This window comes from Malurus melanocephalus, unplaced genomic scaffold (assembly GCF_030028575.1).
Source record: "Malurus melanocephalus ecotype Western Australia unplaced genomic scaffold, MMel_1.1 scaffold_8, whole genome shotgun sequence".
In the NCBI taxonomy this organism is placed as follows: domain Eukaryota; kingdom Metazoa; phylum Chordata; class Aves; order Passeriformes; family Maluridae; genus Malurus; species Malurus melanocephalus.
In genome coordinates, this window is record NW_026623240.1 from 1,994,338 (window position 1) to 2,008,445 (window position 14,108).

The 14,108-nt window shown below is 36.4% G+C and overlaps 1 protein-coding gene across 9 annotated transcripts in view; it reads left to right on the forward strand.

The window, feature by feature from the left end:
- EVI5 (ecotropic viral integration site 5) overlaps positions 1-14,108 on the forward strand; it is a 71,847-nt gene that overhangs the window by 38,686 nt on the left and 19,053 nt on the right. For 8 of the 9 annotated variants that reach the window (XM_057373899.1, XM_057373829.1, XM_057373847.1 and 5 more), the window contains 5 exons: positions 1,963-2,097; positions 4,155-4,295; positions 4,819-4,977; positions 6,519-6,665; positions 9,476-9,571. In XM_057373899.1, the coding sequence (XP_057229882.1) occupies positions 1,963-2,097; positions 4,155-4,295; positions 4,819-4,977; positions 6,519-6,665; positions 9,476-9,571 (678 nt within the window). The remainder of the gene's footprint in view (positions 1-1,962; positions 2,098-4,154; positions 4,296-4,818; positions 4,978-6,518; positions 6,666-9,475; positions 9,572-14,108) is intronic. The other variant, XM_057373855.1, reaches the window with a different exon arrangement.

A 14,108-nucleotide genomic window follows, 5' to 3' on the forward strand; every position in this document is an offset into this window, starting at 1 on the left:
CTAATTATTTGACAAACATGAATTAGATTTTTGTGGAATACATTTACATTATAGAAATCAGCATGTATCCAACTCTTCAGATCTGCTGTTTTYTCTTACTGTCCTAGAAATTACTAGAGAACTTCTTACCTTACAAGAGAGAGAACTCTGCATTTGTTCAYTGTGCATGTATCACAAACAGAATCTGGAATAAGAAATGTAGGGTCCATCTAAGTTTCTGTGTGTATCATGTGATGAACTTGTACAAACAGCTGGGGAATAAAAAAGCTGTTATCTCTTCTCTRCATGTTGTTACTTATGGTACTTGTGTTCCTACATGATGTGAAGCAACTATAGAAATGAATAGCATTGTCCACCATCATCTTCCTTACACTCAAATCAGGTCTGCCTCTGTTGCTTGCTGAGGCAAAACCATTGTGTGGGTTGAAAATAATGTGRACTAGATTAGCATTGTATGAGGGAAAATTAATGTACAAGGATCATACTATGTCTGTGTTCCATGTGTGTTCAAGTGCACRGTTAAGTAGGCTGAGCACTTAAGTGTATGGTGTCAATGACACTAAAAACTGCCTGCCTGAGCTCTGCTTGCCTTTTAATGCTTTGTACACATCCCCTCCATGACAGCTTCCTGGAGGCACAMCTATACAAGAAATACAGTAAACTTTAACACTAAGAGTGGTGTGGATTTTGAATTTGGATTGYACTGTAAGTCATGACAAAAGGTTTAATTGGTATGCAGAATTATTAAAATAAATGAAAAAAATATTTCCTTGATCGTGTTGTTAAATTTAAATCTTTGTTTTGTCCTGTTTGCCATTTATTTGTACATTAAGAGTCAGGGAATGTCACACCCTAACAGAAGCATGTGGAACTGAAGACTTCTGTTCATTTTTTTTTACTGTTTTTTAGATGCAGAAAATGGAATTGTTTGATGCAAACATAAAGACACAGCTGTATCTTTAGTATAATGAATTATCTTTTAAAAGTTGAATCGTTAATTATTACTTAATCTATGAATCCAGGTATAGTACTTATATTTCACAATGTAGTTAATGACACCAAAAATGTATTAAATTATTTTTCTCTAAACTTAATTTTCAGGGTAGCTATGTAAACAGTAACTAAGCAACTATGCTTTGAGGATTTCAACACCCACTTTTTTCTTCAATCAGAAATTTAAATGCTGATTTAGGTTGGTATTGCCTATCAAGCAAGTTTGACAMTCTGTCAGTCAATCATTTTAAAGGGACCCAGGAAAGAAATAAAATGTGTTTTTAAACTACTGWCTGGGGGGAAAAGTTAAGTGAGTCTTTTGAATATAAATGCCTCAGTTAGATATATCTGAATCTAAAAGGAATATGTGTAGTGCGAGCAAACAAGAGYCAAGGGTTCGAGTGAAGAAAGGGACAAACCAGTCATTGTGCATTGAAGCATACATGGTTTTCTTTTTAAATCCAAGATCATGGAAGGATTCTGTTGAATTGGAGTTTAAGTGAGCAGGGATTGAGTGATATTTGTATTACCCTTTGTGGTGGTGCATGCCTCTGATTTTTTGGGCGATCTCAAGCACACTTGTTTGGGACACTCTTGTAAKTAGCTACTCTTTCCTAAGCATCTTTTTCTCCATATCACAAAATARTCACAGGTTGTTGGAGAACCTTTCGATTTGGTTGACAATGAGAGAAAAGTGGGAGTTGTTGTTTGTAGTAGTGCTAGGGTTCTCTGTTTACTCAGCCCCATTTGGCTGTGTGGAGGTGCAGTTGTTTGAGAGGCAGAGCAAGGAGGGATGTGTTTGTTAGCAGTCTGGATTGACATATTAATAGATTTGTATAAGGTAAGCGCTTGCGCTGGTACTCCTGGTCCTTAAGCATTTGGATGTACTTTTCCCACCAAATCTGGTATATAAAACCCCTTTCAAACAATCTGTGCTTCATACTAAACATATTTCTGCAAACTTTGTAGCATAAATGCAGTTCACGATACAGTGAAGACTTTGTGCTACAGCTGGAAAAAGAGCTGGTCCAAGCCAGGCTGAGTGAAGCAGAATCCCATTGTGCCCTGAAGGAGATGCAAGATAAAGTTCTAGAGATGGAAAAGGTAAATCAAACCAGGATCCTCTGTACAGAACAGCACTAGAAACAGACTACAGGTCCCTGTAATTCTTTACAGAACTGTGCTCTAGAACTTCCTCTTCTGTGCTTCTGTGATTGCAAGATGCTTTTCAAACCTGAAAGTACACCAAAACTAAGGTCTGTTTGCACTGGTAAAGGTTTGTGAATAACAGATCACTTTTTTTCTATTCCTGAAGTCTGCTGTAGTGAAAAACTGGGATTCTGGTGAAGTCTTGACAGGAAACATCAATTATTTCAAAATTATATCCTGCAACAAGAGCTGTGGGCTTGGAGTAAGCATTGAGATTATATGAAACTAAATAATTTGGGAAGGGAAGAGGAAAGGGTTCAATATTACCATTCCTAGGTATTGAGTATCTTCCACTCCCATCCCAYTATGGGCAGGGAAAGAATCCCTCCACTGCTCGGTAGCAGAATCTCCACTGCTTTTGGGTGCCATGCTAGCTTTCAACTTGCTGATGCCAGAGTTCAAACCAACTGTCAAACATTTACCTTTCTCTGAAGCAAAATTTAACTGCTAGATAAAATTGCAAAAGAAGAAAAAAAATAGTAGGTGACCTGATAAAAGGCATGCTTTTCAGGTCCTGTTGTACTGACTTTGGAATTAGCTTCCCTAGGAAATTTTAAAGAGCTGCATTCCCAGACTTTAGCCAGAACTTATTGGCTAATTAGATTCATCCACTGGAGTCAAGATTTATTTTATCAGTTATTTTGAGGGYCTTGATGAGTGTCTGATGGAATTAGTAGTGTGATAGTTTTTACTGTATTGACYACTGGTAAGAATTCAGGATGTAAAGTATTTTTCAAAATTCAGAAGACTACTTAATCTTCATCAGCATGGAGACAGCATACACTGAAAAACTTACCTGTGAAGAAAAATTGGAGTAGTGGGGTCAGTTCCAGCATACCAGACAAACTGAAATGTACAGGAGTGTTTCAGTCTGCCACAATGAACTTAGGCACATGAAAAAGTGGCTGAAGTGAACTCCCTCAAATTCCTACAATACAGCTCTTTACTGCTCTTAGTGATGAGTTGTGTAATATGGGGAACTTGTRCTGAATAACCTGAGACTTGCATGGCCATACTGACAGTGATGTAAACATTCAGAAACATCTATTTGCCAGTACTCASATCCCATGATTTTTAAACATGGAACACTAATAAATGGCTGTTGTGCTGTGTTCTGTTTATTGTTAATCATGTGCTTTACTCAAGAAAAATCTGACAACTGTCACAGTCCTACATATCTGCAAAAATATTTGATTTTGCTGAACTACTAGGAAATAAAATAGAAAGCACACAGTTCAACTTTGAATATTTGGTGACCAATGATTTGCAGTAGACAGCCTGTCCTTGTGCTTCCCCTCTTGTTTTTTCCCCAGATTTCCATTATTAGGATTTCATCTCTGTTTTGCTTTTCCTGGTGTTTCCATGTTTTCTGTTTRGCCTTCTCAGTCGTTCTGCTTTTTCCTTATGTGTCTTGCACTTTCATCTCTAAGACCTTTTGCCTGGTTGTTGTTTATAAATATTAACAGATGGTTCCTTTGTCAGCATAACTGTTCTCCTTTTCAAAGGCTGATGACCTACTTCCAAAAAATAAATTTCTATTTATCATTTTTCCTGTAAACCTAAATAAAAGTTAGAGCTTTAAGGTGTAACTACAGTTCCTTGTTTGCTTTACTTTTATCAGCTAGTTCAAAACCTTTCAGATTCCTCTTCATATTTTTGATGATGTGTTAAAATACTGTAAGTATAAAGTTTTGTTAGGGATACCATTCAGGGAAGTCTTGAAGTCAGAATACCTAGTACTACTACCTTGTACTTTTTTTTCTGTAGTTGACAGATGGAAGTTATTTACACACACTATATCCAGAGGTTTAGATTTTTGAGGGATTTTATTTTGCAGAGGATGTGCACCTAAAATTTGCATAACTATTGTTCCATGTTTGTGTTCTTGGAGTGGGTTTCACTAAGCACAATTTTATTCAAATACATATTTAAGAGGATGGTCCTTGTTGCAGAGGAACAGCTCCCTCCCTGATGAGGAAAATGTTGCCAGACTACAAGAAGAACTGATTGCAGTAAAATTAAGAGAAGCAGAATCTTTGATGGGTCTCAAAGAACTAAGGCAGCAAGTCAAAGATTTGGAGGAACACTGGCAGGTATGGGTAGCAATACACTTCTACRAATTTTTAATTTCAATGATAAAGCAAAAGACTATGAAATTCTGAGATGCAAAGATCAAATAGAAACTAATGATTGTCCATCAGCGTGCTGAGGTGAGAAAATCCTTACATTCAACTGCCACAAGAAACTCAATTTTAAAAGTAAATTAGAAATTGGTGCCTAGTTTTCATAGATGGTAGGGGGCCTGTGCTACCAGCTAAGGSTAATGGTAGGAGGGGAGTTGATCAGTACTCCTATTTTGCTAAATGTTAAAAGGGGCTAGAAATAAACAGTCTCAGGATATGCCTGCAATTCTGACTTACTGTAGTTGGGAATGAATGACCTCAGCTTTTTAATTGTCTGTTCTTAAAACCAGTAAGTTTCCATGGGTTTGTAGCTTTTAGGATCAACAGGAGAACTRTAGCTATTTGTCCTTATATAACTGAAACATTAAATGATGTAAGGAAACACCAGGAAAGATCAGGCATTATCAGCAAACATMTGCTGGTTTTTTTGTAGCGTCATCTAGCTCGTACCACAGGAAGATGGAAAGATCCTCCCAGAAAAAATGCAGTGAATGAGCTACAGGATGAGCTGATGACAGTCCGGTTGAGAGAAGCAGAAACTCAGGCTGAACTGAAAGAGACCAAACAAAGAATGATGGAGATGGAAACACAGGTATGTTACTGYGAATTGAGCTGGATGCTGGCAATTTAGTGTTAAATGGTGGATACCCAATGAGGATCTTCACTGTCTACAGGCAGGACTTATGTTCCAAAATGTGGGGATTTTCACTTCTGTTAGATGAGGATGGGAGAATCTAGTCCAACTTTAATGTCTCTTCTTTAATCTTTTCCAGGACTATGCTCTCTGAAGTTCTCATTTGGATTAACTGCTAGACTCTGAATGTGTGCGTGTCTTAGTTCAATAAACTGTGCCAGGTGTAATAACAGGAAAAGTATTTTTTTAKGTGTTTTAAATTTCACAAATCTAATTGGCAGTTCTGACAATAGCAATGTTTAGATGGCAGTAGGTTCTTTCTTGTGATACTAGATTTTCTACGGAGCTTATTAAGCTGTGGATTCAGCAAAGCTAGCTGTGTCATGGTCAGCGGTTTTTAGCACAAGGTTTGCCTTTTATATGCCAGAATAGAAAAGCATGGGGCACTCCTGCTAGGTTTGTGCAGAAAAGACAATCATACCTTGACTGTCAAGTTTCTTTTTGTATAACTAGGAGTAAATTGCTAAGCACCTGAAATGAAAGTGCACTAAAGTGGTGAGTTCATGTTATATTAGTAAACTTCCACTCAAATTAGTAAGCACGATGTGCTGATGGTTGAGAAGGATTTGTAATAGACTTYTAAGAAATCTTTCAATGAAATACCTGCTAAATGGAACTTTTTTTGAAAGAGACCTATGCATCCTAAAAACTAAACAAACAGCAGCTTTACTTAACAAGGTTCAATTCTAGAAACTAGGCGAGCATGTAAGGATGTGCTATTGAAGAGAGATTAGCCAACTGCAAGGCATATGAAGGCTTCTGTTTGACAGAGGCACCACTTTCTTCTATACCGAGTAAGTTTCCCCTAGCCTTACCTTTTAACATTTTCACTGAAGTCTCAATATTGTTTTGGTCAGCAGGGGGCATAGAGAGCCTGCAGTCTGCCTTGCATGTATTYAGGTACTCTCTTCAGTGTTACACACTGAGACCTTCTATGTGCTTATGCTGTTTATCTGAGAGAAATGCCKTTCTTGTGGTACGGTGTGCACAGCTCAGGTACAAATGCTGTTGACTTGTACTTGTGCACTGATCTCAACTCAGGTGCCATGTTGCTTTCAGGAAGTCACTGGACAGAGAAATGTGCACACATTATTTCCGMCATATCTGATCTTTCCGGGGTGCATACTGTAGTTGGAATACAAGTTCAAAAAATCTGCCTTACCTAGGCAACAAATTGGGAAAAACAGATCTGCTGGAGCTTTGCAATAGTGTTTTTACAATGAGTCATCTGTTGTTTAAGAACCATTTGAATATCCCTGTCAGAAACAAAATGTCATGCAATGTCTTCTGATTGCACTTGGAAAACTCTGAATCCTTTTTCATCACAGGTTTTTTATGGTAAATGATCTCTGAGTCTGTTTCGTTAGACTTGAGGAAGTTAGATTAATATCCTTTCCTTAACATGCATTTTCTTTCCTATTTTTTGTCATAAATTTCAGAATCAGATCAATAGTAATCACTTACGAAGGGCAGAGCAAGAGRTTACCAACCTGCAGGAGAAGGTGCAGTATCTTTCTGCACAGAACAAAGGACTTCTGGCTCAGCTGAATGAAGCGAAACGTAGACAAGCAGAGATTGAATGCAAGGTAAACAACATCCTGAAAAGACTACTTGTGTGTTTATACATGTATGTACATTTTAGTCTTGTCTGCTATTGTTGGATAAAGCTGTGTCTTAACTGAGAAGTGTAAATTATAAAATCAAAATAATTCTTACTGATTTTGAAAATACCATCTTGAATTTACCATCTCACAAAAACCACTTGAGGTTTTGACAGAGCTGCTGCTTTGTGGTCCCACGAAGATAARCTTTTACTTTAAAGCATGATTCTGCTCAGGACGGTGTTTGTGTATAATATAAAAAGACACTCCTCAACAACAGACTCCTTCAGGTTTTCATTTTTCTTGCTGTCTTGCCAGTTCCATTTGTTTCTAGTGGAATCTGAGTCTAAAGTGCAGCAAAAAGTAATTTCTCCTGACTCATCAAAACTCATCACAAGCTTTTAGGAAAAAAGTGAGTCTTAACTAGAAGAAATTGCTTCTACTGACTTTCTTGTTTGCCATAATCACTGGTTACCTAAATGCTACTTTTTAATGCTAACATTACTTTTACTGGCTTTTTTTAAATAATCACATGTCTTTCATATACCCATAACTTACTTTGTTTGATTGTTTTTTGACACTGAAGATGCTCATTGCACCTTAATAGATTGAAGATTAAGGGTGTATAGGCAACATAAAACCAGAATATTGACTATAAAGAGAGCAGCATGTCTTTAACCTGACTGAAGAGTTAGTTACACATAACCRTTCTCAGCGGAATCATACACTTGCAGAACAACATTGTAACATGGGCTAGAGAACAGTGTGACAAAAAAATAGAGGACGGTCATACTCTTTAGAGCTTCTCTGCAAGTAGCAGTGGTCAACAGCCAGTGAAGTATCTTTACTGACATACACTAACATTAGATTCTAAAACTTATTTTGCAGTTGATAGAAAAAAAAAGATAGAAAAAAGATTAGAAAAAAACACAGTAAGATGTTTTACAAGAAATATTTTTGTATATATATCAGAAGCAACAGTTATTCCTGATCCCATTAGTAACTGATGTTGGACATTTCTTCCTGTTTTTTCAAGTCGTTTGAAATCATGCTGCAGTTTTATTTTTGTCTTGGCTAGGTAGCAATATTTCTTCTTCAAGAGGTGTCTCAAAAAATATATATTTRGATTTTCAACTCCCCAGATGTTTTGTGCATAATAAACTGGTATGTTATTTCAGGAGCTTGTATTTTTCTTTTAAAAGATAACTTGAAATGGTTGAACAGAAATTAAAATTTTTGTAGCAAGTTACATCTCATACCACCTGTACGGCAACTGTTTTTCTCATTGGTGTGTACAGTTACGGTTTTCTTTTTTTAACTGACTACTGCTTCTACAACAAAGACTCAATTTCAGAATGGTTCTTAAAACTCACCACTGATCTTTCTAATCGGTTTTGCTAAAAAATTTACAGCATAACATTTGTCCTCCACCCAGTCTTGTCTTTCCTACCATATCAGCTTCTGTGGTAATTATTCAGAACACACTCTTTCAGAGATAAAGCATCAGTGCCATCTAGAGCAACACTATTGACTCATCTCAGATACCAAAGTCAAACCAAGCCAGTCTTCCCTTCAGCTTTCAGTTAAATACRTGCAACCCTGTGGACTTGTCGGTTTGGCTTCATTTGAGCAATCATGCAGCAGAATTTAGCAAGAATGGCTAAACTTTGGCTAGCACATGATAGATTTCTCTGAAATGGACTCCACTGATTACAAATGTGGTTCATTGGATCCTGTAGATGGTATACTGCTGTTACAGGAGTCTTTTAAAAAACAAACAAACAAATAGCATGTTTTGAAGTAGCTGCTATAGATAAGCTGCTATTTGATAATGTTTGATTTGATTTCAGCCATACTGTTTAATGAAGGGTGGTTGAGTACTGTTAGTTGGRAGCACACATTGGAATAACTGAAGTACTGAAACTGATCTGCAGGAAATACAGTTTAGTTATACCAGTGTGCTATAAAAATAGCTGTACCTGAGCCTGATCTCTCTCTTCCCCAAAGTAGTTTGCTCTTCAGCTGATAGTACTGCTCACTTATTACCTAATGCTGTTTTCTCTCTGTGGTTTTACCACAGAGAATATGATATTGTTTTGTGCTCTGAAGTCTTGAGAACTTGCCTCACAAAACAGGACATTTCTTTCTCTCTTGTTCAAGTGCAAATTATCTATCATTTATAGAGAGACTTGCAGGTTAAACTTACAGTGGGAGGCCGATTGTAGGTTATATACATTTAGTATTTTATTCTAAACTGTTTTATACTGTGACTAAGTCAGCTGGACTAAATARGGTTGAGAATACATTTGCTTTTGTGTTTGGTTTTAATTTTATTTTTTAAGACAAAGGAAATKATGAAATAAGTAACTCTTGTGTAACTTTGTTGTTTCTGTATATATAAAGTCCAAAATTTAAGCATGAGCTCTTTTTTTTTTTTAAATTATGTTGATTCTTTTTCTTAATTTACAATATAACAGTATTTCTGGAAAACAAGACAGCTGTTTTCTGGGCTTGGACAGCATGTTTTCAAAACAGCATAGATTTTTTTTTTCAGATTATAATAGTTTAGATTTTATATTAGATTATTATATATCCCTATGGGTTAAAATCAAATTGATTTATAAATATAAATAAYAAATTCTTTATTATAAAGACATTTGCGTTCTTTAGAATAGTRGTAGTTTGCACAGCAGTGTATTAAGTTTTCTTTGCTTAGGATTTTGGGTAAAAGCAGTGCACAGTCTTGAATCAGTTAAAACTGGTATTAGTTAGCTCCCATTTCTGACTTCTTCCAGAGTAAAGAAGAAGTGATGGCAGTCCGGCTCCGTGAGGCAGACCGCATTGCAGCTGTGGCGGAGCTCCAGCAGCATATCGCTGAATTAGAAATCCAGGTAATGAGTGATGGCATTAAATTGAAAYGTGATACTGATTAGATTTTGTACTTGGTGAGTTTTCTTCTTCCTCTACTGTCTTTCTTTATTAACCTACTATGAATACAAGGCATTGCTTTGCCAAGTGGGATAATGCTATAACAYGGAATTCCTGTACGATTATAGCCTTGAATCTACCTTGTGCGCATATTTGTGAGCTGTTAATAATKCCTTCTGTACAAATACCATGTTAAAGGCAACACTCATTTCAACTATGACTTCTTTTTCATTTTTTTTCTTGTAATTGGTATTTCTTACCAGTTAATAGATGAGATTGAAAATATCCTCTGTCCAAAAAAAGATGCATACATTTTGATTCCAGCAACCATTCCTTTTTTCTCCTGTGATTACTCTTYTACTATGACCAGTATTGAAGGATTTATTGTAAAACTCTTACTCCCTTTATGTAAATCTAGAAACCAGAAATGTTTACTGCTACCATGTCACTGTGGGATCTCAAGATGCATCTTTTGGCCTCTTGTGTTGCTCCTTACACTTTCAGTTCCTTTTGGAGCTTTCACTGTCCCACAAACTTGCTGCTCCCTTGAGGATAAAACAAAAAATTATTATTCTTTATATTTTCTTGGCTTTGGGAAATTGTGATGTCTTACTGTAGTCTGACCTTTCATACACTGTTTTCCTGTCTGAATTCTGCTGCAAAGGTTTGCTTGGTTAATATTACTATGTTATAAGCTGGTTATTCTGTGGATTACTTTTTTAAAAACTTGGTGTTGTAATTACGTTTCTTCCCTCTGAAATATTTCCTCTGAGTTGATGATTTTATTGTAATGTGTCAAAGCCACTTCTTTCCTATGATTTCTCAACTAGCTGTATCTTTTTCATCTCTTCATATATGGAAGGTASAAATAAATTTCACTGAGCTTGCATAAAGAATTCTTGTTCGATTTCCTCTAGTGCAGCAGGCACTAAATTTATTAAAAGTTAAAGCAATCATTTCTTTAAATCATATAATGCTTAGATAATGCTGTGATCAGTACATTAGAAATACCTAGATAAGTACAGTAAAGATGCCATATGAATCATTTATCATCTAGTAAGATAACGAGAGTAGCTGAGTTAAGATCAATCTTCTACCCATATTAACATTTTACTGAAAAAAAGAGACCGGAAGTTTAAAGGTTACTTCAAACAATGTGATTTTGTAGGTGAGGAGTAGTCATTTTGCATTATTTTTGCTTTATCGCAGACTTCAAATGCCATCCTGTTTCCATTATTTGATTGATACACATCTTGTAGTTGGAATCTTATGAAATGGTGAATCCCCTAATGATCAGTTGGAGGTTTTTTGACAGCTGTCACACAATTTGAATTGTGTTCATGTTTTAGTGTAAATACATCTGACTTGGTTTTGTTGTTTACCGGATCAACCCATCCATGCTCCATCATTATATAGCTCTTTCCTRTTCCCTTTCCATATTTCTGCCTAAGTTAGAGATCCCAGAATTGCATGCAGATCTTTATAATACCTTGTCATGAGACATAAAGAAGTGCAAGAATTTCGATTTCATGCCTGTCCCTGTTTTGCCATACTACCGTACTCCCTCATGTTCGCTTGTTTATCCACATCATCTCTCCTTCCTTTTCACAAGTGCTACTTTGCACAACGCAATTTTTAGTAATGTTTTGATTCTTGTTTTTTGTTTCTTTCCGAAGTGCATTTCAAATTGCAGTCTTTATGTCTGTTCCCAGACTATCACCTGGTAATGATTTCTTGAGTTTGGTCTTGGTAAAATTCCTGATTTTCTTCACAAGAGTGAGAGTGAGAAAGAAAGCTGTGCTTTCTTTGTATACAGTGTGGAGTATGAAGTAATTTTGTGGCTGAGCTTCATGTTCATTTGATGAGTTTGCAGTGTTAGGATTTTGGTGAATTACTGTTCTCAAACTTACACTAGCATGAAAGTCAACTTCTTCAGTTGTGAAATACAGATTTGGAGTATGAACTTTATAATATTTAAAACAAATTATTTAGCAGAAGTAAGTTTTGCTAATGTTTATTTATTTTTGACCCTGTGGAAAGGGCTTGAAATGCTTTTATTGAATTGTGATTTTTTTTAAGAGTCTAAGCAGGTATTTTTGACCAGTGTGTTTTGCCAGCAAATATGTAACTTACGATCAAAACTTCCTTTTTGGGTACTCATGCTCAAAAGCTCCTGAAACACCTGCAACAAAAAAAAAAGTAATAATGGAGTTGGAAATCCTGAATTCCCAAAGCTTGTAAACTACAAAACATGCAATTGATAATAGGGCTTTAAAAAAAGCCATTTTTAAAGGAAATTGAAAATCTAGATAATTTCTTCCTCTTTGGAGAAAGAGCTGCCTTCCATTCTCTTCTGTTCAGCTTGTTGCTGTAGTTGCTGTGACCTGATGTGCRCAGCAGAGGCCCTTTTAATCAGGACTTGCCTTAGTGACATTAAATGTAATATTTAATATCAGAAATTCTTTTAGCCAGTGTTGGAGCATAAGCATCAGTATTAAGTACTGTTGCACAGAGCATAGGTCTGTTTGTTACGCTATTTCAAAGCTGATAAAAATGAAGGGAGGAAGTTAACCTACCACATAACCTTTTTTTTTTTTTTTTTTGAGGGAGGTGGTGCTTTTCTAAGAAGCTCAAGGGATTCATTGCCAGGTCCACATGGTCCATAGTAATGCTTAAGCTAAATTGCGAGGTTTTCTTTTAAATGTTTATGTAGGTGTAGGTGCAAGACAGTGATGTTAAAATTGTAATGCAGAGTATCACTACTCCCACATAAGAACTGATCTGATGTTATTTATATACACACTAGTTTTAAATCATAGTTTCTGGGCCACTCTTAGTTTTGGTCAGTAATAATGACAGGGATGCAGAGAGAACCATCATTCAATAATAGATGTAATTCTTCAATGAATTGTCAGTTTATTATGATGTTAAAATGTTATTTCTTAATATATTCTAGATGTCACTTTGTCTTGTTTAAGCATTCAGTTCATGATGCTGAACTTTTAAACTTTTGTGTAAGTATATTGAAATGCAATGAGTTTTATTTCCACACTGGGGAGAAGTTTACATAGAATCATACAATCATTTAGTTTGGAAAAGACCTTTAAGATCATGAAGTCCAACTATTAGTTCAGCATTGTCAAGTCCACCACTAAATCATGTCCCTAAGTGCCACATCTGCATGTCTTTTAAATATCTTCAGGGATGGCGACTCAACCGCTTCACTATGCAGCCTGTTCAAATGTTTGAGAGCCCTTTTTATAAAGCAATTTTYCCTAATATCCAATCTAAGCTTMATCTGAGGCAATTTGAGGCCATTTCTTCACGTCCTTTCACTTGCTGTCTGGGAGAAGAGACTGACCCATACCTTGCTACAACCTCCTTTTACATGGCTGTGGAGAGTGATAAGGTCTCCCYTCAGCCTCCTTTTCTCTGGACTAAACAGCCCCAGTTCCCTCAGCTGCTGCTTATAAACCTTATGCTCCAGAYCCTTCACCAGCTCCATTGCCCTTCTCTGGACATGCTCCAGCCCTTCAGTGTCTGTCATCTTGTACTGAGGGTTCCAAAATTGAGCACAATATTCAAGGTGCAGCTTCACTTTCTCAAAGTTTAGAGATTTACTCTGTACAGCAAAATGGCTTGTCCTGGTCAGGTTGCATACGGTCATATCCTGTTTGTCCCATCCTTTTCTAAGATGAAAAGAGCCAAGGAATGGATATTGTCTCCCTCTATGTCTGTAGTCAATCAGCAAACCTTCAGGTTTGCTTCTTCAGGAAGTTAGTCTTGTTTTCAGCTGAACTAATAGTTTCAAACTGCAGCAAGTAAGTATTTCTGCCCTAATAATTAGCAAGGGTTCCTTCTGATTGTATATGGGCAGTCCTGTTGGTCCACTGATGTTTCGGTTTAGGTTTTGGTTTTTTTAAGGTTTTTCCTGTAGTAATCAAGAGAAGAATAGAAAAATTCAGGCAAGGTTAAATCAAGTTACAAGCTATAGTCACTCAGCTGCCTAGAGTGTGAAGCCACAGGACCAGTGGAAGTGTAGACAGTTTGAGGAAACAGAGGGGGGCAGATGTAGTTTCTRTTTGACAGCTTAATACCTTTCACTCCATTTCTATGCAGGCTGGTGACTTGTAGTATCCACTTAAAATTATCCATGGCTGATTTGATTTGGGAGGTATAGTGCAYACTTGTAATATGAAAAACTGATTTTACATCTGAATTATCTTAAAGCAAAAAATATCTATAAGAATTAATTCTTCTTTTTGTTAGGTTGATCTGGACASGCTGTAACATCACTTCCTCCTGCTGTGTTTCCTGGCAGATTCAGAGAATTTTGTCACGTTTACCCTATCTCTAACCCTGTCAAAACTGCTTTGAGAACAACTGTAAAGGAAATCCATGATTGTGCTAGTAATCTCCCCACAGTTTAAACTTTTAGCACTATTTCGTTAGAATGAAGCCTTTCTATGACCTCTGTTTAATAACTTTTCCAAGTACTGA